Source organism: Terrapene carolina, unplaced genomic scaffold (assembly GCF_002925995.2).
Source record: "Terrapene carolina triunguis isolate 2854851 unplaced genomic scaffold, T_m_triunguis-2.0 Scaffold238, whole genome shotgun sequence".
Classification (NCBI taxonomy): domain Eukaryota; kingdom Metazoa; phylum Chordata; order Testudines; family Emydidae; genus Terrapene; species Terrapene triunguis.
The window spans coordinates 6,381,688-6,408,460 of record NW_020664589.1 but is presented as its reverse complement, the minus strand read 5'-3'; the positions used below and the strand labels follow the sequence as shown (position 1 = coordinate 6,408,460).

Genomic DNA, 26,773 nt, shown 5'->3' with positions numbered 1-26,773 from the left:
AGTCTTGCAGCAGGCTTTGCCAGTTCAAGCCATGAGCCTAAACTTTAGGAAGGTCAACTTCAGCAACCCTTTCAGGTTTAACAGTACGGTGCTTTGGCTATCCCATGGATCTCTATCACATCCCAGCCGTATAAATAACACCCAATGCCATCCCCTTAGACACGCTAAAGCCAGGCTTTTTTATTTTTAAAATAAAAACAGCAGTAAAGTGGAAGGTTTTTTGCTCTATTAAAAGACTCCGAAAATAAACATTTCCAGCAAATATTGTATGCAAAGGGCTCTCCCTTTAAAGCTGTTCTATCTGGGTTTGCGTCGGGCAGAGCGTCTACGCCCTGCTGGGGTTAGATTTGCTGCTTCTCCTTTGGCTGGAGAGCAGGTGTCTGCCTCTTTCTCTCTGATGCTTGCTGCCTCCTGTTCAGAATCCCCTTCGCTCATTGGGTACTGGGGTTTGTCTGTGCCATCACTTTCCTCTTCCTTACACATACTGTGTCCCAGCAACTCCCCTGTGGCACTGTCTTCATCTAGGAGCAGGCAGTCTTCACTAGTGGTGGGGGACTTGCTACCCTCATCCTGACTTCCTTCCTCCTCTATGACCAGGGCTCCACATATATCAGTCTCACTGGTTGGGCTTTCACCCCTTCTCACAGAGGGGCCCAGCTCACTCTTATTCTCTAGAGACCTACAGGTTTGTTCTTTTAATGCCAATAATTCTGGATCTTCCTCTCCCCTGCCATGATGGGTATTCATTGTCTCAGCTTCATCCTCTGTCTTAGCAGGTGGCTGCAGCTGCTCATCCGATGACTGGAAGCCAGAGCCACGGGAGCACAAAGAGGCCTCCGAGTGTGCTGCTGTAGCTCGGTGCCTTGCTGCCTTGTATCTCTGTGCAAAGGAAAAATGTGTGAGCGATAACTGGCCTGAGACATTACAGGACAGTTTCAGCTGGTCCAGGAGAAACCTGCACAAAGACAGTAGCACGTGACAGACTGCAATGGCTGGCTTAATCTCCAAACAAAGCACAAGTCTACGGCTCTCTTGGGTGGGCTGCTGAGGGAAGGAGTTCAAGCAGGTACAGGTCTGCTCCTGGCAAAAAGTGATGGTATTAAGGTTTTATTCCCTCTTGCATTTGCTAATGCGGAGGGATTAGGTAGAATGAGGCTGGGAATACAGAGCTAGAACCAGACTTTGATAGCTGTTAATCTTGATTGGAGATGATAGATCAATAGCCCAGTTGAGTAAGTGAAATCAAGAAAACTCATCTCAACTACTGACTGAATTAGCTTTGGGGGTGGGCAGGAGGCAGGTAGTCTCACCCTCCAGATACACAAGACTATTGGTTGTTTGCACTCCTTACAGGCATTTTAAAGGGGAATAACCAGATTAACACCAATTTTGCTGCAGCTAAACACAATGAAATGACAATGTTTCCTTTTGCACTTTGCTCATCTAAGCAATGCAATCAGACTGTCTGCTCATTCAATTTTTAATTGATTAAGTTAAAGGGTCCACAGAGAGGTTTGCACTACTTTGTCTGTTCCAAATTGATTTAAGCTAAACCAGAATACAGCAGTTTAAACCAGCTAAGTGTCCACTAAGCATTACATACTGGTGTAACTACATCAGTTTAAAAGTCACATCTTAAACTGGGACAACTCTTGTTGACCAAGTGCAAGGTAGCTGTTTCCAGATTGGTGCCTCAGATGCAAGCAGTTTGCTGCTAAGAAGCTTCCAGTGTGGAATTCTGGCCAGAAGTGCTGTTCACCCCACTTGAAAGAAACTAGAAGGCATTTAATGCAAAGACCATGACAGTCCTTAGACCTCTAACCAGCAGTATGAACAGTCCAGGGAGTAACTATTTCCAGCTGAGATCACAAGACTCAAAAGGGCAGTGGCTAGTTATAAATGGAGACTAGCCTTAAATATTTGTAGAAGGCCAACTCCTCCAAGTCACACCCACATACACCTGGAGTCAGCTACTTCCAACCACTTCATAAAATATCAATGAATTAACCCTCATGGTAGCCCTTGAGGCCATTCTCACTATTTTATAGATAGGAATGGAGAAGCTAAGTGACCTCCCTAAAGTAACACAGCAACTCACTGCCAGAAGAGAAGAAATCTGACTCAGTCCCCTAACTACTAGACAACACTTCCTTTCTGGTACCCCAGTGCGTGGAAACAGGAGCATGTCCCCGGGTTCTAAGGATGGAGGGGAGGAACGCTCACTGCTGCTATGCTAACTCATTTTTAACAAGCGGGAAGAGGGACTGTAACTACATCGATCTGAATAACTTACTGAAGCAAAACATGGACAAGCGGGACTGGCTCTTTCATTCCGGAAGTGATCTGTACAGGGAATGGGTGACCCAGAGGAACAGCTGCAGCTTCACCTGCTGCAAAGATTTTAAGAACTGCCAGCACACGTGGGACACTTGTTTCCCCCAGCTCTTGGTAAAGGTAATGGATAGAAAGGGGACTGTTAACTCCTTTGCCAAGCTAGTGAAAGGTTAACCTGTCTGAAAACTAGCAGAAAAGCTCCACGGGACACACCATGAGGAAACTATGAATACACAGGAGGAGAAATGGGATATTTTTGCTGAAGCAGGCCTTAGCCCGAACCAGCAGAGGAAATGCAAATTGGAATTACCCCTTATCCCAGGAGTCAGGGAATGCCACTTCCATACAGAAGACTCAGGCAATGGTCACTGAAGGGGGAAGGAAAAGCACTACAGTGCCTCAAGAGCAGCCTGATGGGCACAGGTCACAAATCTGATTACTGCCCTTCCTGATATTCAAGCACAGAGAGGAGGCGGCAAACTCAGGTCCAGGCATCAAAATTTGCGAGAGGCAGTGGATGAGTTTACAGCTGAAAGCAAGGGCCATTCTTGTATCTTCTTTGTGTGGACTAGATACAGCAGAGGAACAGCATTAACTGGCTGAACTCTGTGCCAGGGAAGAGCCTCCAGACAAGCTACCAGAAACTCCCTGCTGCTGCCTAGTCCCTGCTGACCGACCAAACTCTCAGCAGCTTACGGATTGGAGTTCTCCATCTTCTAAAACTGGCCTGGAATTTCATTTCTACCATTTTAAAGATGAGTTTCCAACTACCTGTCCCCTGTATAGATGTTACCTATATGTAATTTGAGTGTCCGGGCCGATTTCCAGCATTACGGACACTAAAGCTTCACCTAGACAGATGCATATCGTTTCCTGCTCTCTTTAAAAGGAGCAGCCTCTTCTTGTCTAGTCTCCCACCAGCTTCACCCATTTGTACTCACTAAGGGACCAGGAAAGTCCCAGGCTGAATCAGGGATTCCATTTCAGAGGTTCAGTGAACAGATCCAACATTTGCTGGGGAGATGGAGGATTTCCAGCTGAGAGTGGGCAATGGCAGACATTAGCAGTAGTTAGGAAGCAGGAGCAGAACGGTGTCTGATCTACAAGGGGAGTTGAAGACAAGCAGAGAGCATACCCGATGAAAGCTGTGGCATGACGGACATTGTGATGGACACTGAGGACAATGGGAAGGTGCTGAAGACAGACAACTCAAAGAGAGGAGGTGCAGAGGGAATAGAGAAGACACACACAGAGTGACAAATGCCAGGCCATGCAATTGCCAAAGGGGTCTAACCTGAAAGTTCTCAAAATGCATCAGGGACTTGCAGTGTGTGACCCGGGCAGCGGAGTCACTATGGTAGAATTTATGACACAGCCTGCAGAGGTAACCTGCGACGGGGACCAGAAAATCCAGGCCTGCAAAATGGGAGGGGAATGGAAATCACAGATCACATTGAACGGAACTCCAAAACAATAAGAATGTTAAAGGGGAAATTAAAAAGAGTTTTGCTTCTGTTAATTGTGGATTTTCAAGATCACTTGCTGAATATCTCATTTTACCACAGTACAGCTGTGGGCTGATATTCAGAGAGATTGGGATGCCAAAGAAAAGAAACTACACAGCATAAAAAAATACAATGGAAAACTACAGAGACCATATGACCAGCAGTAATGGGCTCAATCCAAGCAGAAGACAGCAGGCACATGAGAGAAACATGAAAAGAACATTCACAGCATTAATCATTATTCCGTCTGCCACATGATCGTGGAAGGTTACAGCAATGTGGAAAACTGGAGTAAACAGAGCTCTCCCTGTGCACAGAGCAACTTCTGCTGGTGCATACGCCCAAGCCCTCCCCACAATGCGTAACTGTCTGGGAAAGGTTTTAGAATCCAAAATCTGAGCGGCTTACAGAGATTAGAGTGGTGGCTAGAGAGAGCACAAAAGAATGTTCTGGAGGCAGCGCTGCACCCGAGCTCAGCAGCTTGTCTGTTCTGATCAGATACTAGTCTAAAGCGTTAGTTCCAAAGAATACAGAAGAAGGGCATGCCATTCAACCTCCTTTGTGACATCACTGTGTGCTGACCTGGCTCTTCAATGCAGGACAGAAGCATCTCTACTGAGGCTTCAGTTCCAGGGAGTATTCTGAATGGGGCACTTGAGCTCCTCTTTGGAGCATCCCTGATCTAGTAACTCTGCTTTCTACATGGCTTGTTCAGCACGTCACCCTTTTGCATTGGCTCCTTCCCCATTCCACAGTTGTTCAGTCCTCCTGGATGAGATCAAGGGTTCTCAGCCCCACCTCTTGAAGGGCAAGAGGCACCTGCCAAACCCATTTACAGCTCTGACGAACAGCACATGCCTTACGCTTACAACTCAGCAGATCAAACTTCATCCCTTCTCCAGAATCCGCTAACCTTCACTGGTCTGACATGGACGCTGGAGAGAGTTCTGCTTACTGCTGGCACCACGCTCTTGTGCCGAGGCATCCCCCCCATACAATGGCAGCCCCTGGCCCCAGAAGGCACTCTTGGGCACACTGCTTGTCCGGGTTTGCTTACCATAGGGGGTATCTGGACAGTATGTCTCATTTCCTTCACAGTCCTCCGGAGACTTTTCCTTCAGCCCAACCTGAATGAGATATCAAGAGACCATGTCAGTGCATGGAGTCCCCAGCCTGCAAGGACTGTCTACTGGGGCAGCATCCATTGCTCAGCTCCCCTCATGGGCCTTTAACCCTTTCCAACGAGCCTGGGGGCAAAGCTAAGGTCCAACATGGCAGGAAGGGGCTTCTGTTTCCTATTATCCCCTTCCTACTGTAAAATACAACCCTTAATTGTGTTACCATTCGGTATTCAATCCATGCTGCACAGGTTACATTAACAGCATAGTGTATGGGACAGATTAAATCCAGATACAAAGACCAACTATCAGGAGAAATTTTCATTAGCAGGGTTAAAAACCACCACCTGTTATTTAAGGCCTGAGCTACCTCAACTGTGTCCTTCCCACTGTTAGTTGTTCTCGAAGCAGAGAGCTATTTCATCTGGAGAACACTTGCCAAGATGTATCCATTTGTGGGGTCCAGTTAGGAACAGGAGCAAAACTGCTAATGGGTCAGCTACAGCAGAATGGTTGAGAGTGAAGTCTAAACTGTTTTGCCTCCCTTGTCAGGGTAGCCAGGATATCTTCTTGCACACGCAAGGGTTCCCTTGTATCACTTACGGAAATCAAAGATCCTCCCACTCTTTGCCAAAAAGCAAAATCAGATCTCAAAGTATCTTAGATAGTTGCCCTGTGGTCTGGGAATGGAGTAGATAAGTCTGCAGAATGCCCTGAGCTCAACTGGTCCTGACGGACAGCCATTAGGATCCAATGCAGATGCTCACATAATACAGCCTTCCATTTCTGTTATCACTGTGTACCTGCTTGGTGACAGGATCTTCGTTCTCTGTCTGCACCACCTCAGAACCTTCCTCTTCACCAATTCCTTCCTCCTCCTCCTCCTCCTCCTCGTCATCTTCAAAACAGCCAACAGCATCAACTGTGATTAGCTCCTCTGAGTCTTCTGGCCCACCTAGCTCCTTCTCGCCCAGCCTCACCTGCCAGACACAGAGAGGAGAGATCAGACCAGACTAGATTGCTAACTTCAGACACTCACATAATGTCTCTCTTGTTGACTGGATAGGACTCCCGGTGGAGTCTGGGACTGCCGCATTCTGGGATGAGCAGATGGCACTGCTAGAAAGCAAGAAGGCTATCATGCTCCCAGTCACACATACAGTGCTCAGTTATCAGTCTGCTCCTTCAAGTAGTATTGGAATGCAGTCAGGGAGGAGAGGAACCACTCGATAGGAAAAATGATGCATCTCTTCACTGGTTTGAGACAAGTAGGACATATGCATATTCCTCCCACACATACCAAGCATAGCCACTTCTGTAACACAGCAGTGTTTCCCCCCCAATCCAGTTCACATTACCTCCTTGGCCTTCTGCTTATGCTCAGGGGACTTCATGTGCTCTACAAACTTGCGAGGGGTCTTGAAGTGGCGGCTGCAGACCGTGCAAAAGGGACGGAGAGAGCGTTTGGCCAGCTGAGCAAAGAGGGATGAGAAGATCTGATTGGTTAAGACAGGCACTACTTTGTTTCAATTCAGCTGAATTTAAACTTCTTCTTTCTCAAAATCATGACTGTGAATCTAGAACAGTCAGGCCACCTTCTTACAGCAGGAGAGGGGGCGTCCTGGCATACATGCGTCCACATGCCCAAGAGGTGGCAAATGTGTGGGGAGAGCAATGCAGAAAGGCTCTGGTTGCTCATGGTCTTGAAAGATCTCATGGCACTTGTCATACGAGATGGGGTAGTTAACACTAGTGTCCTGACCAGATTCCAGCTTGGGTAATTACAGACTGCCTACCTAAATTTCCCCATGCAGTTGAAAATGATCAAGGAAAGAGCCATGCTGCTATCATACCTCTGGATAGACAGAGTTTAATAATAAGCAGGGCCTGTAGTAGTAATAATTGGAAAACAAAACACGTGCTGCTAGTCAGTGCCAATTCGCTCAGCAAGACACGCAGGAGTTCCACCAGCACCAGTGTGCAGGAGCCCAAGAGAACAAGATGCATAAAGAGATCTGTCTAGAAATATCCTCATCACCACAGTGCAATGCCCCAGTGTATTCCCTCCAGCTCACTCCCCTGCCTCTAAGGATAAGTGAATGTCTTTTATCACTCGACCCCCTTTGTAAATCAGGGCAGTAATTTGTTACCTTATGTTCCTGAGTCCTTCGATGTTTGATTAGATCCCCTGTAAAGTGTATCTGGCAGGTGTTACACCATCGCTGCTGGGTCTCTCTGTGGTGAGAAGAATGGCTCAGTAAGAGACTCCCTTGTGTTCCCAGGGAACACTGCTTTTGCAGTTCTGCGCGGTCTCAGCACCTACTGTGCTTTTCCCTCCATAGACTGTTTCAGTTCCTATCTCCCCCACCTTTAGCTGGTTTGGCGTCACTCAGTCTATAAAAAAGCACCCATCACAACAGTCCATAGGCTGATGAACTGCATTAAAAACTACAGTGTGACAAAGACAGTATAGCTACACTATAGGAAGCAGATGAATAATTTTCCCTGAAGGGGGCTACCTGCTAGGGTTAAAGCCTAAGAGAACAGATGGGCTTTGAACTGTACCCTGAACATTGACACACCCAGGCTGGGTGGGACCAATGCAGAGGCGAGTTCTAAAGTCAAGGGCCTTCAACTCAAAGCCCTGCCTCCCCATGTTCAGAACTAGGGACTGCTGGCTAGAAGGTCCCAGCTGAAGTGTCTTGAGCATTTCTATTAGACAGTATCTGAGATCTGATATATGCAGTGACATGTACATTATTAAAGGCCAGACAGACAGACACACCTACCCTGTCCATGTCTGATCAGGTCTCTTTTCACAAAACACTGACTAAACATAGAAAGTGAATGCTGTTTTTACTGCTTTGGGGTTTTTCTTCCCCCTTTCTGTACATTCTGAGAACAAGTGGGGAAGATGGGACAGTTTTACTTGTATCCAGAATTTTAATCTGTTTTTACAGACTTGTGCTTTGCAATGTCGGTTTCTGGGGTGATATCTTAAGGCCTGTAGGGACACATCAAAGGTATTTCTAAAGTTCCAAGCACTGCAATATCTAAGTACTGGCCTAGCTGGGATCAGCCCTCTTTACCCTCCACCTCCAACACACTGACACATACCCATCTTTCTTAGCCATCAGCGTCTGCTCCTTCACCATGGGCAGCAGTGAGACAAAGCAGACATTACTCATGTGTTGAATCTCCCCAAGTCGCTGCTGGTGCTGAATTCCAGCCATGTGGGATTGGAAATTCTAACAAAGGAGAAAATCCATTTAGATGGACTCAAAATTAAAAAAAACAAAAACCCAACACAGCTGGTCAGTTCAATTCCATTCCCTCTACTGATCTATAATATTTGGAAAGTTTAAAAGCTTAAGAGCATGACTATCTGTGGATTAGCCAGCACTGGAGCTTTAGGATGTTAGCTTGCAAGCTCTTTGGAGGAGTGGTTTATTTTATTTATAGGCTTTTCTCAGCCTCTTGTCACCATAGTGCCTGATGCCTTGAAAACATGTCTCATGGTGCAACGTTTTTACCACAAGCCCCTGGCCATGCAATTCCTTCCCTTGGCCCCCAGTCCCAGCCAGACGCTAGTGTTTATACCTGCTGGTTGCAGCAGTTGGTCTTGCAGATGTAACAGAAGAATTTAAGGACAGACTCAGGACTGGTATCAGCTGTGCCCAGCTCACAGGTCCACTGTCCTGGCTTCAGGGCTGTAGTGCTGATAGCTCTGCTCTCACTGCTCTGCTGGATAGTCACTTTCAACGAGCCTCCCGAACTCAGCACCTGCCAGAATGAAAAGTCAAGAGAGTCCAATCTAGATGGGATCTTTAGGGGCTTCTGATGAATAAATGGTTAACCCAATTTCCATATGTCATTTCAAGTTTTATGTATAGGGCCCTATCAAATTCAGGGTCCATTTTGGTCAATTTCACGGTTGATTTCAGTTATTTAAATCTGAAATTTCACTGTATTGTAACTGTAGGGGTCCTGACCCAAAAAGGAGTTGGGGGAGGTCACAAGGTTATGGGGGGGCAGGGGAGGGGGGGGTTGTACTGCTACTCTTACTTCTGTGCTGCTGCTGGTGGCAGTACTGTCTTCAGAGCTGGGCAGCTGGAGAGTGGCGGTTGCTGACTGGGAGCCCAGCTCTAAAGGCAGAGCTGCCGCCAGCAGCAGTGCAGAAGTAAGGGTGGCATGGTATGGTATTGCCACCCTTCCTTCTGTGCTGCTGCTGGCAATGATGCTGCCTTCTGGGCTGGGTGCCCGGCCAACAGCCGCTGCTCTCCAGCCGCCCAGCTCTGAAGGCAGCGCAGAAGTAAGGGTGGTAATATCGCAACCCCCCTAAAATAACCTTGTGACCCCCCCGTAACTCCCTTTTGAGTCAGGACCCCCAGTTTGAAAAACACTGGTCTCCCCCATGAAATCTGTATAGTATAGGGTAAAAGCACACAAAAGGCCAGATTTCTTGGTCCATGATGCATTTTTCATGGCCGTGAATTTGGTAGGGCCCTACTTATGTGTGTACGTACACACACACACACACTTATCAATGTGCTTGGTCCACAATCACTTTCATTATTAATGAAATTAGTTGCTGGATCTTCCAACACAGAGAGTCACTCCCAGGCTAATGTATATTTCTATCTCACAGTTCTTAGTGGACCCTGGAGACATTACAGGCTGATCCAGTTATTTGGTGACTGCAGTGCTCCCCAGTGCCAGCTGGGGGACTCCCGCAGCTTGTGCTTCCCCTCCACAGAACTACAGGCTGTTCAGCACTCCACATAATGATCTAGGCTGTAATGTAATTCCTTAACACAGTTGTGTAAGCGTATTGTCCTATCCACATAGTAAAAGAGACCCCCACATTGGAACAGAGATGTCACTAACCATGGCAGACAGCTATACACTGGCAGAGTCAGACACATCGGATCTGGCCTGGAATATAGACAGGCCTTTAGGTGTTACTTTAATCATACAACAACTATTAGCACAGGCTCCCAGTCCACAGGTGCATTTCCCTGCTGGCTCCAATAGTGTTATACCTTGGCCTGCTTCTCGCCAGTCTACTTTCTGGAGTGCCAAGACCCAGCTAGCTGCTCCCTCCTGCTGTAATTTCAAACCATAAGGTAGCTACCAGCGTTCAGCTCACTTCCCAGGAATGGCAGGGAAAGAAAGGCATGCTCTCCATCTGCTTTAACAGCATCCCTCACAATCTCTCTACTGACTTCTAAACTTTCAGGTTTATCCTCAGTGATTCTACAGCCTCCAAAACAGACCTGCCTAATGGGGATGGCTGTTCCCCTTCCCAGACTGGGCTGCGAGAAGCTCCTCTTGGAAAACTCAGACATTTAAGAGCCATTAATTAATCCTTTAATGTAAATTTTAAAAAAAAAAAAGAAAAAAAAAAAAAAAGAAAAAGAAAAAACCCCCACACACAAGCCTGCCATCCTTCCAGATCAGTATGAAAATCTTTACATTAGTCATAACTCCAATGAGCAGCATGCAGCGTGTGAAGCTTTTAACAGGGGTGCAGATTTACAACAATTAAAACATTGCCACAATCTGCTGTAATTTAATCAGAGGCAGACCCTACATAGCAGCTTCCTACAACAGCACAATGCCACACCCGGGCCACTGACATCAGCCCCAGAGCCAGGTGCCACTTGGTTTCCAATCACAATGGAGATCTGGGTAAAATTGACTCTTTGGGGCAGGGAGACATTCTGAGCACATTGTCCCTTTATGCGAAGGACCTGCCTACCTACCTCTGGAGCTTTCAGTTCCTCAGAGAAGCTTCTCTCCCTGGAGGCATCTTCAGTTGTATTCTCCCTCACACTGTCTGGTCCTAAAAACAGAAAGACCCTTTAGCTGGATTAAAACTAAACAAACGATAGAAAACCAAGAAACAGATGCATGAAGTCTGGAAGCTTACATCACCCCAGTACATGGATATTACCCTAGTTTCACAGGGCCTCAACCTGGTTTTCATAGAGAAAGTCCTTGTACAACATGGAAATTCATCCCACTGTTTGCATCTGGCTGTTCAAAACAATCTGGAAGCCCCTAATTTAACTGGAAGAGGGATAGCTACTGGGGCATATTTTTAGGTTGTTGGTCCCAGTATTATTCTTCCTTCACTTTTCATCCTTGGAGTGTGTTTTTGAAAATATTCAGGGTATCTTACACTGAACCTGGTAGGTGTAATTCCCAGCTCTGGCAGACAGACACCCCCCCCACACACACACCAGATCAGCTCCAGACAGCATGCTAAAATCGGAGTGGGACTCTAGAGGTGTGGGGGGCGGGGCTCAGGCTATTCACCCAAGTAGATGGCTACTATCTCAGACGGGGTTATATTCAGGTAGGTAGCCCACACTGTTATTTTTAGTGTACCAGCACGTGTATGTCTACCCGGGCTGGGAATTACATCTTCCAGATGAAGTGTAGATGTACCTTATGTGTTACACCGTATCTCTAGCAGGAGGGAACCTACAAATCCACACAACTCCACCAGCAGGCTGGGGGCTCCATCCCTCACGTCTGTCATGATAACCCCTTACCATCTGCCTGGGTTTCCATGCTTGACTCCTCTGCTTCCTGGCTGCCTGCAGCATCCTCTAGGATGGGCACTTCTTCCATACTTTAATTAAAAAGAAAAGAAAAGGAGAACAAGATTATCTCCCACGTCCAAAACCAGGAAGATGGAGAGGCTTAAGCCAATACACAAGGTGGTGTTTAAACCACAGGCCAAGGAGTTCAATCTACAGCGTTCTTAATAATCCAGCAAAAACCTGAAATCTCAAAAATAAGTTGATCATATTTTTCTGTTGCAAATGGTATTTCTGGTGACGCTCCAGCAGAACAAGGAGGGGCTCCATAGCATACACACAAATATCAATCATACCTTTAAAAGCCGGCCAAAAGAGCTTGAATCAACTGTTCAGGAATAACTGTCCTAACCTGATAGAAGGGTGGGGAGAGGGCTGCCTGGAGGTTATTCACATAAAGGGGTTCTGGGATTCATTTCCTGCCTTGGCTGGTGATCTCCAGGACAACTGCAACACTCACCTGTTCTAGGGACAGGGGAAGGTTAAAACTGAGGTCAGGAGGAGACCTTGTTGGTAGTCAAGCAGGGATTTTCAGGAGTTTTGTCTCACTGAGATTTCAGTTTCATTGACTATTTTCCTGACATATTTTGCATGTGATTGTAGTGGATAATCAATAGCTCTAAATACCAAACCCTGCTACTAGGAGCTAGCTTTGTGTTTCATTATTGCCGTTGGTCTGATTCAAGGAGTGGAAACAGGCTCCTGAAGGGATTGCTAAGAATGAGTGACTGATCTGCAGAAGGATCTGATCAGGCAGATTTCTTTCTGATTATATATCAGCACTCCGAATTTTCAGCTAGGTTTTAAATATGTCCTTCTTTCCAGGCCAGACCTACATTCCCACCTGTGACACACTTCAGCGCACTCGGAACTCAGTAACAGCATGCAGTCTGCATTAGGATTTAAACACACACTCCATAATTTAGCAGACTGATAAGTGATAAAGTAACTGGGTTACACAGCTATAAATACACAGCAAGATTTTGACAATGCAGACAAGGGCAAAACAAGAGTGGCTTGTATTATCATTATTTGTTAAGTGTTGACAGTGTGCTCAAACACCCTAGACACATGGATGGAGGGACAGCTCCACAGGGTCTCTAAGATCAGAGACCTAGAGGAGAGGGTGTCACTTTTTGAAACTGAGGAGGAGGTAGCATTATATTGATACTTGTTACCATTTATGGCTCTCGTGGGAGGACATGGGATTTCAAGGAGTCGAATGAAAAGGGTGGTTGCCTGTTGCATTGGGATAAGGAAGTTGTTCCAGGCATATGGACAGTGCAGAAGGCAAGAGTGGGAGAAGGAAATGAGGGAGCATGGCGGGTGGCATCACTGGCAGAGAAGGGGAGAGGTGGGAAGTGATAAGAAACAAGAGCAGAAATATATGCAGGATGGTGCTGTTCAGAGTTTTGAAAGGGAGGTTTAGAACAGTAAACTTCATTTGCTCCAGAGATTCATCATCAGGTCATTCTCAGATAAATAAAAACACTCTCTAAAGTTAAACTATGGACTCAGTAACAGCAGAACCTTGCTAATCTGCACTCCATACATAAGACACACACTAAATCTGGTAGTGTCTAGCCACTGCTCAGTAAAGACTTAATAGAGTCACTGCAACAAGGTCTCCTATCACTGAGACTTAACCATTTAGTCAATTTATGCTACAAAACATTGATTAATACACTGCAAATTATTAGCATAATTAAAACCAAACTAAATTTGGCAAACGGATGAACAAAGTATATGGTGTAATGAGTCAGCCTTTGTTTTAATTGCATTTACTCATTGTCTTGCTAATTCACAACGCATCCCCAAATGCGGAATAATATTTTGCATTTCTATAATGCTTTACATGATCGAAGTGCTGTACAAACATCAAATCAATCCTACAACATCCTCCACAGAGCTCTTCGTTAATCTCTAATCTACTGACGAGGAACCAGGAACAGAGAAGTGAAGAGATTTGCTACACAGTGAATTGGTAGCAGAGAACAGATTAGGTTGCAGGAGTCCTTACTCTTCATCGCTAGTGCATATTAGGGAGCTTCTAATGCACTTGAACAGAAAAAGGATTTTGCAAATAAATTCACTTTCGAAAAAATCAATGTCTAATAATTCTTATTCACTCCCGCTGCCCCGTACATGTCGAACGGTAACAGGTCTGAGCAGGATACAGTTTGGAACAGCACAGACTACTTGCTGAACTGTGTTCCATATTTTTCCCACCAGATGGCGATATTGCACGGTTCCTGGTTTAGCAGTCAGTGGCAGAGCAGGGAGCAGAAAATTTGCAAGATGGCCTTTATATTGTGTGTCATTCCCCTCCACCTTCATTCAAATATCATCATCAATTGCCTGTGTTTATTTATGCCCAATCAATATATGGATCCAGGCAACAGAGGGGCTCAGGAAGTGTCATCTTTGTAGCCTGTCTAGACGCGGTCCATCGATTCATCTCTCTATTCATCATCTTCGTGGCTATGACACTTGCAGCATCCTTGGACTCAGCAAGTGCCCTGAGGTTTTTTGAGTCACCCTGAGCACCAGAGATATTCCCCCCCAAATGCCAGAAGCCAGGCTGCCATGGTAGTGCTCCATTTTACTGAGAATATAGCAATGGAATAACAAAGCATTTCTATGGCCTTTTCAGGGGAAATTACCTCTTCAGTCTCTTTGCTGCAGGCTCAGTGTCCAGTATGGATTCTGCTGGCATTTTTGGTTCTACAGGGATAAAGACACATGTTACCTTAGCAGAACAAACCATGGCCCATCTGATTAGATCTCCTACCAAATGGCCTATGTCAGATACAGTACTTTAGAGCAGATGATAAGACTATAAAGCACTTAGCCAGTTCTGTCTTTCAGAAGGGTGGAAATGGATCGCTAACTCAAGAGATTAGTCATGACCTGGGAGATGGAGTTTTACAGCAGTAACCTTTACAAATAAGCCTGACCCAGAAGTAGAGATATGAATGTATTACTAGCCAATGGTTGTTTGGGTCTTAGTCCAATACCAAGGGGACAAGAGCCCATATCACAAAATTCCAATACTGCACATTAAGGTCAATTGTTAGACCTGTCAACCTGCTTAGTGTCCCTGTAATCAAAATCCGTTTTCCACTGCATTTGAACCGGAAAAATCATTCCTTTATGGGGCACTCACGTGGATACAACCTCACTATATTTGTGTGTTCTTAGATTGTAAGTTCTTTGAGGCAGGGCCCATATCTTCACGTGTGTGTACAGTGCCTAACACAATGGTGCCCCAGTCCCAGTAAGATTCCAGGTATCAACATGGAAACAAGCATCCTATTAAACAAGTCTGTTTCTTTAACAAATTGGTTGCAAGTGGGTTCCACCTCATACAAGTTTTAGTCTATGGCTGCCACGCTGAATTCAATGCTGGTAAGGCAGCATGACAGCTATTGTTCCAAAATTATTTCCTTTTCTCATCCCACTCAGAGGTTCTTCTATACCAAAGTGACTTACTAGACAGGCAAAGGAACAAGTAACCTTATCTGAAACAGGCACCGGGGGGAAAAAGATCATAGAATCATAGAATATCAGGGTTGGAAGGGACCTCAGGTCATCTAGTCCAACCCCCTGCTCAAAGCAGGACCAATCCCCAACTAAATCAAAGATGAAGGGGATTATATCATGAGAGTGATGTAATGCAACAAGGAACATTCCTCCTGCGCCACAAGAGATACATCACGTACATCATCTCAGTAATGCATACAGCTTCCACCTGATTAAATAAGAGATATGGAGCTGGTTTGCAAAATCAAAACACCTAGCTAATGGCATAAATGAAGCCCAGTGCAGGGGGCTCTGACTGGAAGCTAGGCCAGATAGGTTCATCTTCCAGAAATAAAACGGTTACTCACCTTCTCATAACTGTTGTTCTTCGAGATGTGTTGTTCATGTCCATTCCAAGCAGGTGTGCACGCGCTGCATGCACGCCAGCCGGAAGATTTTACTATAGCAGCGTCCATAGGGTCGGCTTCGGCACCCCCTGGAGTGGCGCCTTCATGCCGCTGTATATAGGGGCCAGCCGACCCCCCATCCCCTCAGTTCCTTCTTGCCGATACTCCGACAGAGGGGTAGGAGGGTGGGTATTGGAATGGACATGAACAACACATCTCGAAGAACAACAGTTACGAGGTGAGTAACCGTTTTTTCTTCTTCGAGTGATTGTTCATGTCCATTCCAAGCAGGTGACTCACAAGCCCAAATCTAGGCGGTGGGGTTGGAGGTCACTGCAGGCTGGAGGACTGCGCGGCCAAAGGCAGCATCATCTCTGGCCTGGTGTGTGATGGTGTAGTGCACCGTAAAGGTGTGGATTGAGGACCAGGTGGCCGCTCTACAAATTTCCTGCGTCGGGACCTGGGCCAGGAACGCAGCGGAAGAGGCCTGCGTTCTTGTGGAGTGGGCCGTGATAGGCGGGGCTGGTATATTGGCCCGACTGTAGCACTCCCGGATGCAGGTTCTGATCCAAGCCGAGACTCGCTGTGACGTGACCGGGAGCCCTTTCATCCTGTCGACCACAGCGACGAAAAGTTGGGTTGACTTCCTGAAGGATCTTGTCCTTTCGATATAGAACGCGAGAGCCCTGCGAACGTCCAGGGAATGCAGCCTACGCTCCTTCGCAGAGGAGTATGGTTTCAGATAAAACACCGGGAGAAAAATGTCTTGACCCATGTGAAATGAGGAAACCATCTTAGGCAGGAACGCTGGGTGCGGCCTGAGTTGGACCTTGTCCTTGTGGAAGACGGTGCATGGAGGTTCAGATGTTAGAGCTCTGAGTTCTGACACTCTCCGGGCTGATGTGATAGCCACCAAGAATGCGACCTTATATGAAAGATATAACAGCGAGCACGAAGCCAGCGGCTCGAAGGGGGGCCCTGTGAGGACAGACAGGACCAAATTGAGGTCCCAAGCAGGGACAGGTTGACGGATGTGCGGGAAAAATTTATCAAGGCCCTTAAGGAATCGTCCAACGAGTGGGTTCGCAAACACTGAGGTACCCCCCTCTCCAGGGTGGAACGCCGAGATTGCAGCAAGGTGTATTCGAACCGACGAGAGAGTCAGTCCCAGGTGTCTCAGATGTAGCAAATAGTCCAATATGAGAGGGACCGGGGCGAGCAAGGGAACCTGACCCCATTGTGTGGCCCAGAGGGAGAAGCGCTTCCACTTGGCCAAGTACGTGGTCCTTGTTGAGGGCTTCCTGCTACCCAGAAGGACCTGCTTGACCTGATGAAAGCATTGCAACTCCACGGGGTTTAGCCATGGAGCATCCTGGCTGTAAGGTGGAGCGATTCCAGGTTCGGGTGAAGGAGGCGACCGCGATCCTGTGTGATCAAGTCCGGTAGTAGGGGCAACCTGAGTGGCACCCGCATAGACATGTGCAGGAGAGACATGTACCAGTGCTGGCGTGGCCACGCAGGCGCTATCAGGATGACCCGAGCGTGATCTCTGCGGGCCTTGAGGATTACTCTGTGAACTATGGGAATCGGGGGAAAGGCGTAAAATATATCCCAGCGGATAGACCACTCGTGACCCTGGATATCCGCTGGGATATAGTTCTCTCAATTTTCCGGCTCTGGGGTCATCCCCAGGTGGACCTGTTTGCCTCCAGCGAGAACAGGAAGTGTCGTCAATTCTGCTCCCTCATGGGACGCAGTCCGGGGTCTCTAACAGATGCCTTTCTCCTCTCTTGGGCAGACGGGCTATTTTACGCCTTTCCCCCGATAATGGTCTTTATGAGAGGTAGGGCTACCCTGGAGGGCCTGACAGGGTCAGGATATCAATCACCGGATCTGTGTCCACTTCGATCTCCTCAGTCTGGATTGAGAGGCTTTGGGCTGCTCGAGTAAGCAGCTGTTGGAGGATCCTATTGTCCTCTAGGGCCGGTGCCGCTGAAGTTCCCGCTACTGCCTCATCTGGAGATGAGGAGGAAGAGATCCCCTGAAGAGGGCCTTCATCTACCCCCTCTCCCTCTACGAGGGCCTGCGGCACACAGTACTCAGGCTGTGCGGCTGGTGCGGGCTCAGGATGCGGCACCGCGGCCGGTACCGGGGTCGACACCGAGCGACGAGGTGTGCTGGACGGTGCCTGCGGTGTTGGGAGCAAGGTCCCCGTCAGTGCCCTTGTTTGGCTAGGCGGTGCCGTGTCCCTTTGTGGCACACTCCTGTCGGACGGTGGTGCCGGTGGTGGTGGCATTAGCGGCAAGACCGCCGACGTCGAAGAGACAGATGCAGCTCGTGATCGGGGTCCGTACGCCTGACCCACTGACTGGTGGTAGGCCCACGGTGTCCAGGACGGCCACTGGGGGGGCGGTTGCCACTGCTGCTGCCACTGCAGTGGGTACGGTTGGGTACTCGTACGCGAGGACAATCGCCTACTCCTCGATCTGTTAGAGCGGTACGAGTCCACCTCAGAGTCTGAAGTCTCGGAGTAGGAGGACATAGGAGGCGCGGTACGCACTGTCGCCGGAGAGGGTGCTGTCTGCACCGGTACCGCTAGAGTGGCGCGGCGCGGGGAGCACGGCGAGAGCATTGCCGGTTTGCCCCTAGATTGATAATGGGGCCGAGCGGTAGCCGGAGGTTCTCTGCACCAGTGCGGCGACACCGGCACCGGGAGGCTCAAGAGGTCTGAGGCGGCCTCGAACGCCTCCAGCGTCGATGGGAGGCGCACTTCCTCCATCATATCCGGGGAACTAGGCTTTTCCGGACTCGACCATACCCTCTCCGGGGAGGGAGTCAACAGGATGGCTGGATGGGTCTGCGGCGCGAATTGTCCTGTAGCACTCGTGGACGGCGCCAGCCCTTTAGAGTCCCGGTGGGGAGAGTGTTCCCTCACCGGCCTGTTCCTTTTAACCGGCACTGGCGATGGGGAACGGTGTCTCATCGAGGATGGTTTCTTGTGCACCGACTCTCTCCGGTGCTGGGGTTTGAGGGCCTTGGCCTCACGACTTATCTCCGGTGCCGGGGCACTGCGCACCGAGGATGAAGTGCTGGGTGCCGGCTCGGTAGGCCTGGGATCTGATTGTGGCCGCAGGGCCACCTCCATTAGGAGGACTTTAAGTCTCTGCTCTCTATCTTTGAGAGTCCTGGGGCGAAAAGCCCTGCAGATACTGCACCTATCTCTTTGGTGGCTCTCCCCTAGGCACCTCAAGCACGAAGAGTGCGGGTCACTCTTCGGCATGAATTTCCCGCAGTCCCGGCAGAGTCTGAACCCTGGGGACCCGGGCATGCCCCAGTGGGGCGACGAAAACTTGGGGAAAACCCCCCAACTAATATCTAACTAAGTTAACACTAAACAACAAACTAACTATTTACAACAACGACGGAACACTGCCACGATTGCTGAAGAGCAAGCGAAGTTCCAGCTAGCCGTCACCGGCGGTAAGAAGGAACTGAGGGGGCTGGGGGTCGGCTGGCCCCTATATATAGCACCATGAAGGCGCCACTCCAGGGAGCGCCGAAGCCAACCCTACAGACGCTGCTATAGTAAAATCTTCCGGCTGGCGTGCACACGGCGCGCACACACCTGCTTGGAATGGACATGAACAATCACTCGAAAAAGAACCTCTCTTGTGGTAAGCAGCTAACAGGAGACTAAAGCCATCTCCTGTTTTTGCTGCATCAATATCCTAGAGAGATTTCTTGAGCATGCTCAGAAGATTTTGTTTCATTACAGGGCCCTCTTACCTGTGGGTGAGGAATTGTTCTGTTCTGACCCAGCCTGGGTACCTTCTGGGATTTCAATTTTCTCATCAACTCCTTGTGCTTGAGATGAAGATGCCTGGTCCAGTTCACGCTTCTTGTCAGGGCCCCTCTGGTAATCCTGCAATTAGCAAAGAGTCTCAGACTCAGCTCTCTTCTCCTTCTCAAAACTAAGCAGAAATTCCAATACTAGACAGCCTGATGGTTTGTCTAAGACTCTCCACCTGTAAGCAACTGAAAGTGGATGAACAGAGCTCTGTACATGGATTCCAAACTGCAGGCACCCTCTGACATTTCTCCAGGATTTTAAAGGAAGCTGTGGCAGGTCCAGGGCACTTCAGAAAGGCTCATGCAAAACCTGCATGGGCTGGAAGGAAGAAGAGCCCCAAATAACTACTCTTCCCTTTCCCTCCGGGCCAGACCCAGCCAGAACGCTGGACTAAGCCAGAAGCTCCAGTTAAAATGGCTCTGAACACTGGACTAGGTAACAGAAAACCTGAGGCTGAAACAGAGGAGAAACCCTGGCCAGTTTAAAAAAAAAAAAAAAAGGGAGAGAGACCGAGACCATCTTCAGTAGATTCTCAGACAAATCTGAATTCAGACCTGGGGAATGGATGAAAAAGGAGGAGGAGCTGGGGATTAGTAGTACTTTGCAATCGTGTAATACCTTTCACCGAGAATCCTAAAAGGCTTTATAAACTTTCATCAGTTAAACTTCACAACATCTCTATAAGCAGGTATTATCCTGATTTTACAGGTGGAAAAATGGAGGCAGAGAGAGATTAGGTGACTTGTTGATGGTCACAGCGAGTCAGCACACAGCTGGGAATAGAAGCCAAGGACTCCCAATCTTCCGCTCTATTTTTCATGGTTCAGGCCAGTCTCCAGGAGGAGTGCGCAGCCATGAGGTTTTCGCTAGAGAAAGGACATGGAGTGAAATCCTGGTCCAATTGACGTCAATGGCAAAGCTCTCAGGCTTCAATTGAGCCAGGATTTCACACACTGTGTTGTAGTTATTTTGAGGTAGATATTTCTAAAGGTTCTTAATATTTTACTATTTACCTAGAACTAATCAAATGAATCCTGGTATCCTAGGACAGGAGGGGTCTCCTGGAAGAGGATGGGGAACTCCCAACCAGTACAACTGGGATCTCTGGAAATAGGTTGGTTTGACCAAAGAACTTCTCTGTCAGCAATCTGGTACTAAATTATTCTTTTTTCATTCTAATTCTCCTGCATTTCTCTTTAGTGCCCCATGTACAATATGGCCAATCACCAGCCAGCAACAAATGAGAGCTAGTCTCTTAAGATCTGGAAATCACAAGCTCACCTTACGAAACATCCGATTCTGCCGCTGGAATGGAAGGCCTGGGAAGCCCAGCTGTGCGGGCTTTAATGAGACCCCGACAGGTGGTGGCCCCAAAAGGGAATGTCTTGTAGCCTGAGGGAAAAACTGTTGCAGAGCTGGGGCTGTCATGTTAAATCCTCGTAAGTTTCCTACAAATGCAAACATAATATATCACTCCCACATAGGGTGTGCTCATGAGACAGCAAACCCTCAAGCCATGACGACTGCAGCGAGGGGTAGAGCTTAGAGAACTCTCTACCTCCCTTTCCATAGGGAATGGGTATCAGTAGTTTTGTTTTGCTGGCCGGCTTCCGCTTCCCTCAACCACCCCAAATATCTCACTCCATCATTGCTTCCATGTGGGGATGTGTTAGCCTACTCAACTGTTTAGAATTGTTACTGCAGGCTAAGCTCATTGGAGTGATTATTTGATTCGAACACACTGTCACCCATGTTTAAAGAAAGACAAGATCTTGATTGTGCAAAGATTCTTTGTAGAAGAGGGAAATTTATCCCACAGCTTGTGCAGTTGGCAGTTCAAACTGTGATCTGGATGTTTTTTTTTTTTTTGGGGGGGGGGGGGGACGACAGAACAGCAGCAACAACTGGAGCATTTCATTTAAAACATCATTTTACTTTTTAAACAAGAGATTTCATAGGCCTCTCCTGCCACTACATTTATCATGCAAGCTCAACATGATAAACTAAACCCAGACATTTAAGATGCTACCATTTTCTATCATAATGTTTTGTCTTTTGAACAGTTCTTTTCAGCAGAGCATCCACCTGAAAGTGCTTTATAGCCATTAGGTAAGTATCAACACTTTCCGATGAAGGCAAGCCTTGCCATTCCCATTTTACAGATAAGGAAGCAGAGACCAACTTTAGAGCCAAAGTTTTAGAAGTAGCCTATTATTTTGACTGCCAATCTTTAGATACCGACTGCTTGATTTTCACAGGTACCAAAAATCCATAGCTCCCACTGAAGTCAGTTTGAGCTCTGGGTGCTCGGCACCTGTGAAAATCAGGCTGTAGCTATCTAAAGATGGACATCCAAAATCAGAGCTCACTTTTGAAAATGTGTACATAAGTGACTAGCCAAAGGCCACACGATAAGTCAGTGGCAGAGTCAAGAGTTGAACCTAGGAGTTCTGACACACAACATCATGCTATAAGCACCTGATGACCCTGGTATAATGTATAAAGGCTGCGACACAACACAAGGAATTCCCACCGATTTGAACTACTTGTCAATTATGCTGTGAAAGAAGATATCTTCTTGTAAGGAGATTTATCTTAATTTTGAACAGAAATCTGTTTGGTAAGAAATGGCCTTCTGTTCGTGGTTTAACACTTTTATTAGAATTGCACATCCATTTAGACTCAGAAGGGCATTTCCTCTTTCCCCACTTCCATTGCTGAAACCACAGGCTTCCACTGAATTATTTATTCTGATGTTTCTCAGGCACTGAAATACCTAGGCATCAGATATTCTCACATGTAATCCAAACCTGTAAGTGACCACAAAAATTCAGCTCGCAAGTACAGTCGTATTGTTCAGTATGGTCTTTATTACACATTTAAACACGAGACAATGCAGAATGTCAAAAACGGAAATCACAGATACTAGTTCCAGCTTGCTAATAAGGTAGGGATAATACTCCACCTCAGTTCATTAGACTGGTCATTAAAACACCTTGTTCAACTGGCATATCCAGTTTGTTTCAGATCATTGGACATATTTCTATTTTAAATACAATTTTTCAATAAAACCTTCACCTTTAGAAAAAAGACTGATAAATTTGATGTTAAGTAGTAGCATGGCATCCTCCTTTCATATTTTTGCTGGGCCCAAGCTCTTTTCATCATACAAACATACATAAGAAATTTTAAAATCAGCACTAACTTCAGATTAAAGTTTGTCCCTTACTGCCTCAGCTTTCCTCAGCCAAACAGAGATCTTTAGATGGCCACTGGGGTCACGAGAGAGCATGCTTATTAATTAGGCAAGGGAGAACCAAGGGCACGATAACAACATGCAGAATAAACCTTCACATACAAGAATCATCCCTGGTCTAGTTTTAAGTTAAATGATCATTCAAATTAACCCAGGTACCTTTTTCTTTGTCAAAACGGCACTGGCAGGTTAAAAATAAAAGAAAATACCAAAAAAAAAAGTTCCTCACCTGCATTTCTAATATCTTACATTAACTACAACTATTATTGGAGCAGCCTCGTAAAGTTGTCTTGAAAACTTATCAGACCATGGACAAATATCTATCTACCTGGAACCAGATGATGGAAGAAATAGTGACTTACTCCAAGCAAGTAGAATTCCACAAAGCTGTTTCTTAAAAATTTACTTTTCACTTCTATGCCCTTTCTTTTTCCCCTTCTCTTCACTGAGCTTGGAAGATAGACCAACTAATCAGTTTCACTTTCTGCGACACATTTGTTTGGGTTCACAGACAATGCAAGTGACTATTTAAATCCAAACAAAAATTATGATTGCTGTTTAATATATTCACAGAAACATTTATATTTGCCTTAAGCTTGTAAAACGGAAAGAGTTTTACCAGCCTAAACCACCTGGAAGATTCCCATTGTGAAGTCACAACTTCCATATCAAATGTTGCTCCTGAGCAGTTGAAAAATTAGATTTTCAACAACTGAAGAGTCTCTGAGATTTGGATTGGGGCAAATTTGAAAAAACAGTGCAGAGGAATGGAGTCCCAAAGCATAGAGGACTCCGATGCTTAGACATGCAATATCCATTCTATGACTTCTCTCCCAGGTTAAGTGAGGGTGAAGGGGTGACTAAATAAGTGCAATGAGCATCTCCAACAATGACAGTACCTTGCATCTGTTGCATGAGCAGAGCTCGCTGAAGCATTGGATTGGCATTGAGGAGTGATGCTTGATTCGTTGCCCGTAAGTTCAGCATCTGTTGCTGTTGTGGTGGTGGCAAACCCCTGGAAAAGAAGGGATCAAACACTTAAAAGCTTCCTGTAGAAAAATGTAACCTTCAAATTCACTCTTGTCTCTAACAAGCACAACACAAGGAGCAAAGGACAAAAGCAACACTGATGCGCTTGCATTAAAACACCATTGTATACATTAACATTGTATCCCCCTTTCTTCCATCCTCCTGGAGTACCCAATGGTGAGGGATTGTCCATTACAAAATTTGAGGTCTGCAATTTTGCCAGGTTTAAGAGACAGAACCTCTCAACACCAAACACACATGAAGGGTAATGACATAGCTTAAGGAAGTTCAGTAGGGGACTGCAGGTCTACAGACCCATGCAGGCAGCTGATCACTAGCTGAATTCAACAACTCCTCTTGATTCTTAAAACATTTTCATCGTCCTAGGACACTACTCAAAATCCACTACTCCTACCCAGAGGCTGTCCATATGGGTGCAGCTGAACCTAAATGTGAGTGCTGGGAAGAATGGCAGTAAACTATGACTTTCATATTTAAAGTATGGGCCAGAAGGAAGAGATGAGAGGAGTGGGAATACCTGGGAATGGGGTTGAGCAGCAAAGTGTCAGTCTGGTTCGGGGGATTGAAGAACTGGCATACATTACCCTAGATGATTCTTACATGCTCTAAAAACAAGTCTTGCCGCACTGCTCTCAACCCCACTACCATAATTTATGAGCCAATATTAATGTACTTACCCCACTTCTAAAGATGCTATAAATATTATGAAGCTGAAAGCACTTTCTGTAGGGGTGGGGAAGTCTATTTAGTGTTGGCTTTTAAAGCTCTTAAAGGAGAAAGGCTTGATTATATCAGACAACTCTTCCTCAAGTCTTATCCTGGTGGGCACAAGTGCTGACATCACACACCATCACATTTTAGGTTGGCAAGTCAAAGAGGTAGCTGTGAAAGCCCTTCAGGTGTGAAATTCATTTCTGCACAACATCTTCCTCAGCCCAAGCCACCCCACTTAAAATATTTTTTATTAGGAGACCATTTGAATAACTAGACGGATATTCTCAGTATAGTGGGTCACCTTTTAATAACAACAGATATTCCCAGTATTGTGGGTCATTTACATTTATTTGAAGAGAGATTTAAATATTTTCCCACCCTTTTTCCTCTTATATTTCCTTTGTAATAGAGAGGTTTCCAAGCATACCTCAATAACATACTCATCATACTGACGTAATGGTGGTTGTGATTTAGTAGCCAAGAAACTTCTTTTCCTCCTTACATTTCCCCCCTTTAGTCTTGAATGCCTGCTGCATAAAGTTCTAGAAGAGAACAGTAGCACCTAAATGCATTATTTAACTGTTTCTGTAATATATCTTCTACCTCTGGTCATAGTGGGCAAATTTCCTTGATTAGAACTATTGTCTTCTCTCTTACATGTTAGGTGAGCAGTTTCACTCTTTATTGTCCTCTTTACTGCTTGTGTCTGGCAGACATGTGTCTAGATTTGTCTTTTAATCCAAATCAAATATGAAGTCACAGCCTCAACAGCATGGGGTGCAATTGCACAAATATCTGTGCTTATATATAAACATCGCTTGAATGACACCTTACCACATGTTCAAACTGAATTCAATAATCCCACCTTTACACTAACTAAATAATAATATACACATAATAAAACAAAATTATTTAACCAAAAGGGAGTTGGAGCCTGGTAATATAGTAAAATCCATGCCCCTATTTAAAAGGTTCAGTAGGACATTTATGTAAGTTGTAACAGGTAACATTTTCCTCTAGATTCCCCACTTTTGAACAACAATCAGCTTTTCTAGTCTGATTGTTGTCCACCCACCTTTTATTGATTTAAATTCGGACAGTTTGACTCTATAGCATTTTGTTTGATATGATCTACACTATTATGTTTTACTTGCTCTCAGGTACTAGGATGAGGGGATCAGAGAGATACCAAGGTGACAAGCACCTTAACAATACTATAGGCACAGAGATTTTTAATAGTGCAGTGCCCCATCTGTTGCAAGGGAGGGAAGGAGCCTTTAGACATTCAAATTGTAGTATTTTATATCGGTCTGGTGCAATGCCGGATTTGGAGGAGCTGCCCCAAGCAGGAGCTTCCTTCACCTACTGCCTCCTCGGTACTGAGCTAAGGAGGAGTGTTCTGGGCAGGGCCCTGATCCCCACCCAAGGGCTGGGCAGACCCTTTATTACTGTTGCTGCCAGTGCTACTGCAGCTTCTAGACAGCGCATGCAGACAGATGCCTCCTTCTTCAGCTGCCAGACTCACTAGGGGAAATGGAGACAATTCGTGGCCCACCCCCGGTCCAGGGCCCTTATACTCGATGCTCAGATCCCCTTCAGTCCACCCGGGCTCCTAAACCTCTACACAGATCTCCACCTTCCCAGGGCCCTCACCCCCCTGCAGTGATCCCTTCCCTTCCCTTCCTCCCACCTGGGCCCCTTTGGCCCTGGCACAGATCCCTCTCCAAGGCCCTTGTACAGACCCCCCTGCCCACATACAGCCCCCTGTTCTCCCCCCTCTGCCACCTGGGGGGCTTGGGCCGCCCCCGCCCCGAACAGGTGGAGGGGGAGAGCGGGCAAGGGAGGCAGGCATTAAACCAGCCACGCTCCGGCTTTCCTGGGGAGGGTCCCCCGGGCCAGGCCCGCGGTCCCCGGCCTCGATTAGCCGCGCTTACCGGCCTCCCTGTGGCGAGGGGTGTTGCTGCTGTTGCTGGAGGAGGTGCTGGAGCTGCAGCAGCTGGAACTGCTGCTGGTTGAACATGTCTGGGGCGCCCCACGCAGAGCGAGCCTGGGACAAAACGCAGGAGAATGAGGGAGGCCCCCGGCCGCTGGGCTTCTGCGTATTAACCTCGGCGCAGCCATGGAGCAGGGACCCGCTGCCCATTCATTCATCCACTCCCTCCTCCGAGGGCCGCCCCCGGGGTCGCCACAAGCAGCCGCCTGGGGGGGACCTTCTAGACCCCACCCCTTACAAACCCCCCCTAAAGTGGCGCCTGCCAGCCCCCCGCTCGGGTTGGCATTGCAGCCCCTTCCCGGAGCACCGGGACTCCCGCTGCAACCAACCGGAGTTTACATTGCTTGCCAAAGAGCCTCCATCTTATGGCCAAGAACAATAACCACCTGCTGGCGCTGGCGCTGCTCCTGCCCTGA

The 26,773-nt window shown here is 47.0% G+C and overlaps 1 protein-coding gene across 1 annotated transcript; it reads right to left on the bottom strand.

The window, feature by feature from the left end:
* CIZ1 (CDKN1A interacting zinc finger protein 1) lies at positions 1–26,773 on the bottom strand. Its single transcript, XM_024192956.3, has 16 exons — positions 26,744–26,773; positions 26,299–26,411; positions 23,500–23,615; positions 20,626–20,792; positions 19,281–19,416; positions 14,229–14,289; positions 11,518–11,597; positions 10,723–10,802; positions 8,558–8,740; positions 8,075–8,205; positions 7,108–7,192; positions 6,316–6,429; positions 5,761–5,937; positions 4,897–4,966; positions 3,629–3,750; positions 1–879 (listed from the first exon to the last, which is right to left on the bottom strand). Exons 2-16 carry the CDS (start codon positions 26,382–26,384, stop codon positions 298–300), a joined length of 2,190 nt encoding a protein of 729 aa, XP_024048724.1. The 5' UTR covers positions 26,385–26,411; positions 26,744–26,773; the 3' UTR covers positions 1–297.

Bases quoted from the DNA above. Each gene is read 5' to 3' on its own strand.
- CIZ1 (XM_024192956.3), bottom strand. From the start codon at position 26,384: ATGTTCAACCAGCAGCAGTTCCAGCTGCTGCAGCTCCAGCACCTCCTC. The intron at 20,793-23,499 runs GTACTGTCATTG...TTGCATTTGTAG, and splicing joins GCTCATGCAACAGATGCAAG to GAAACTTACGAGGATTTAAC. The intron at 7,193-8,074 runs GTATGTGTCAGT...TTCTCACCACAG, and splicing joins CTGATGGCTAAGAAAGATGG to AGAGACCCAGCAGCGATGGT.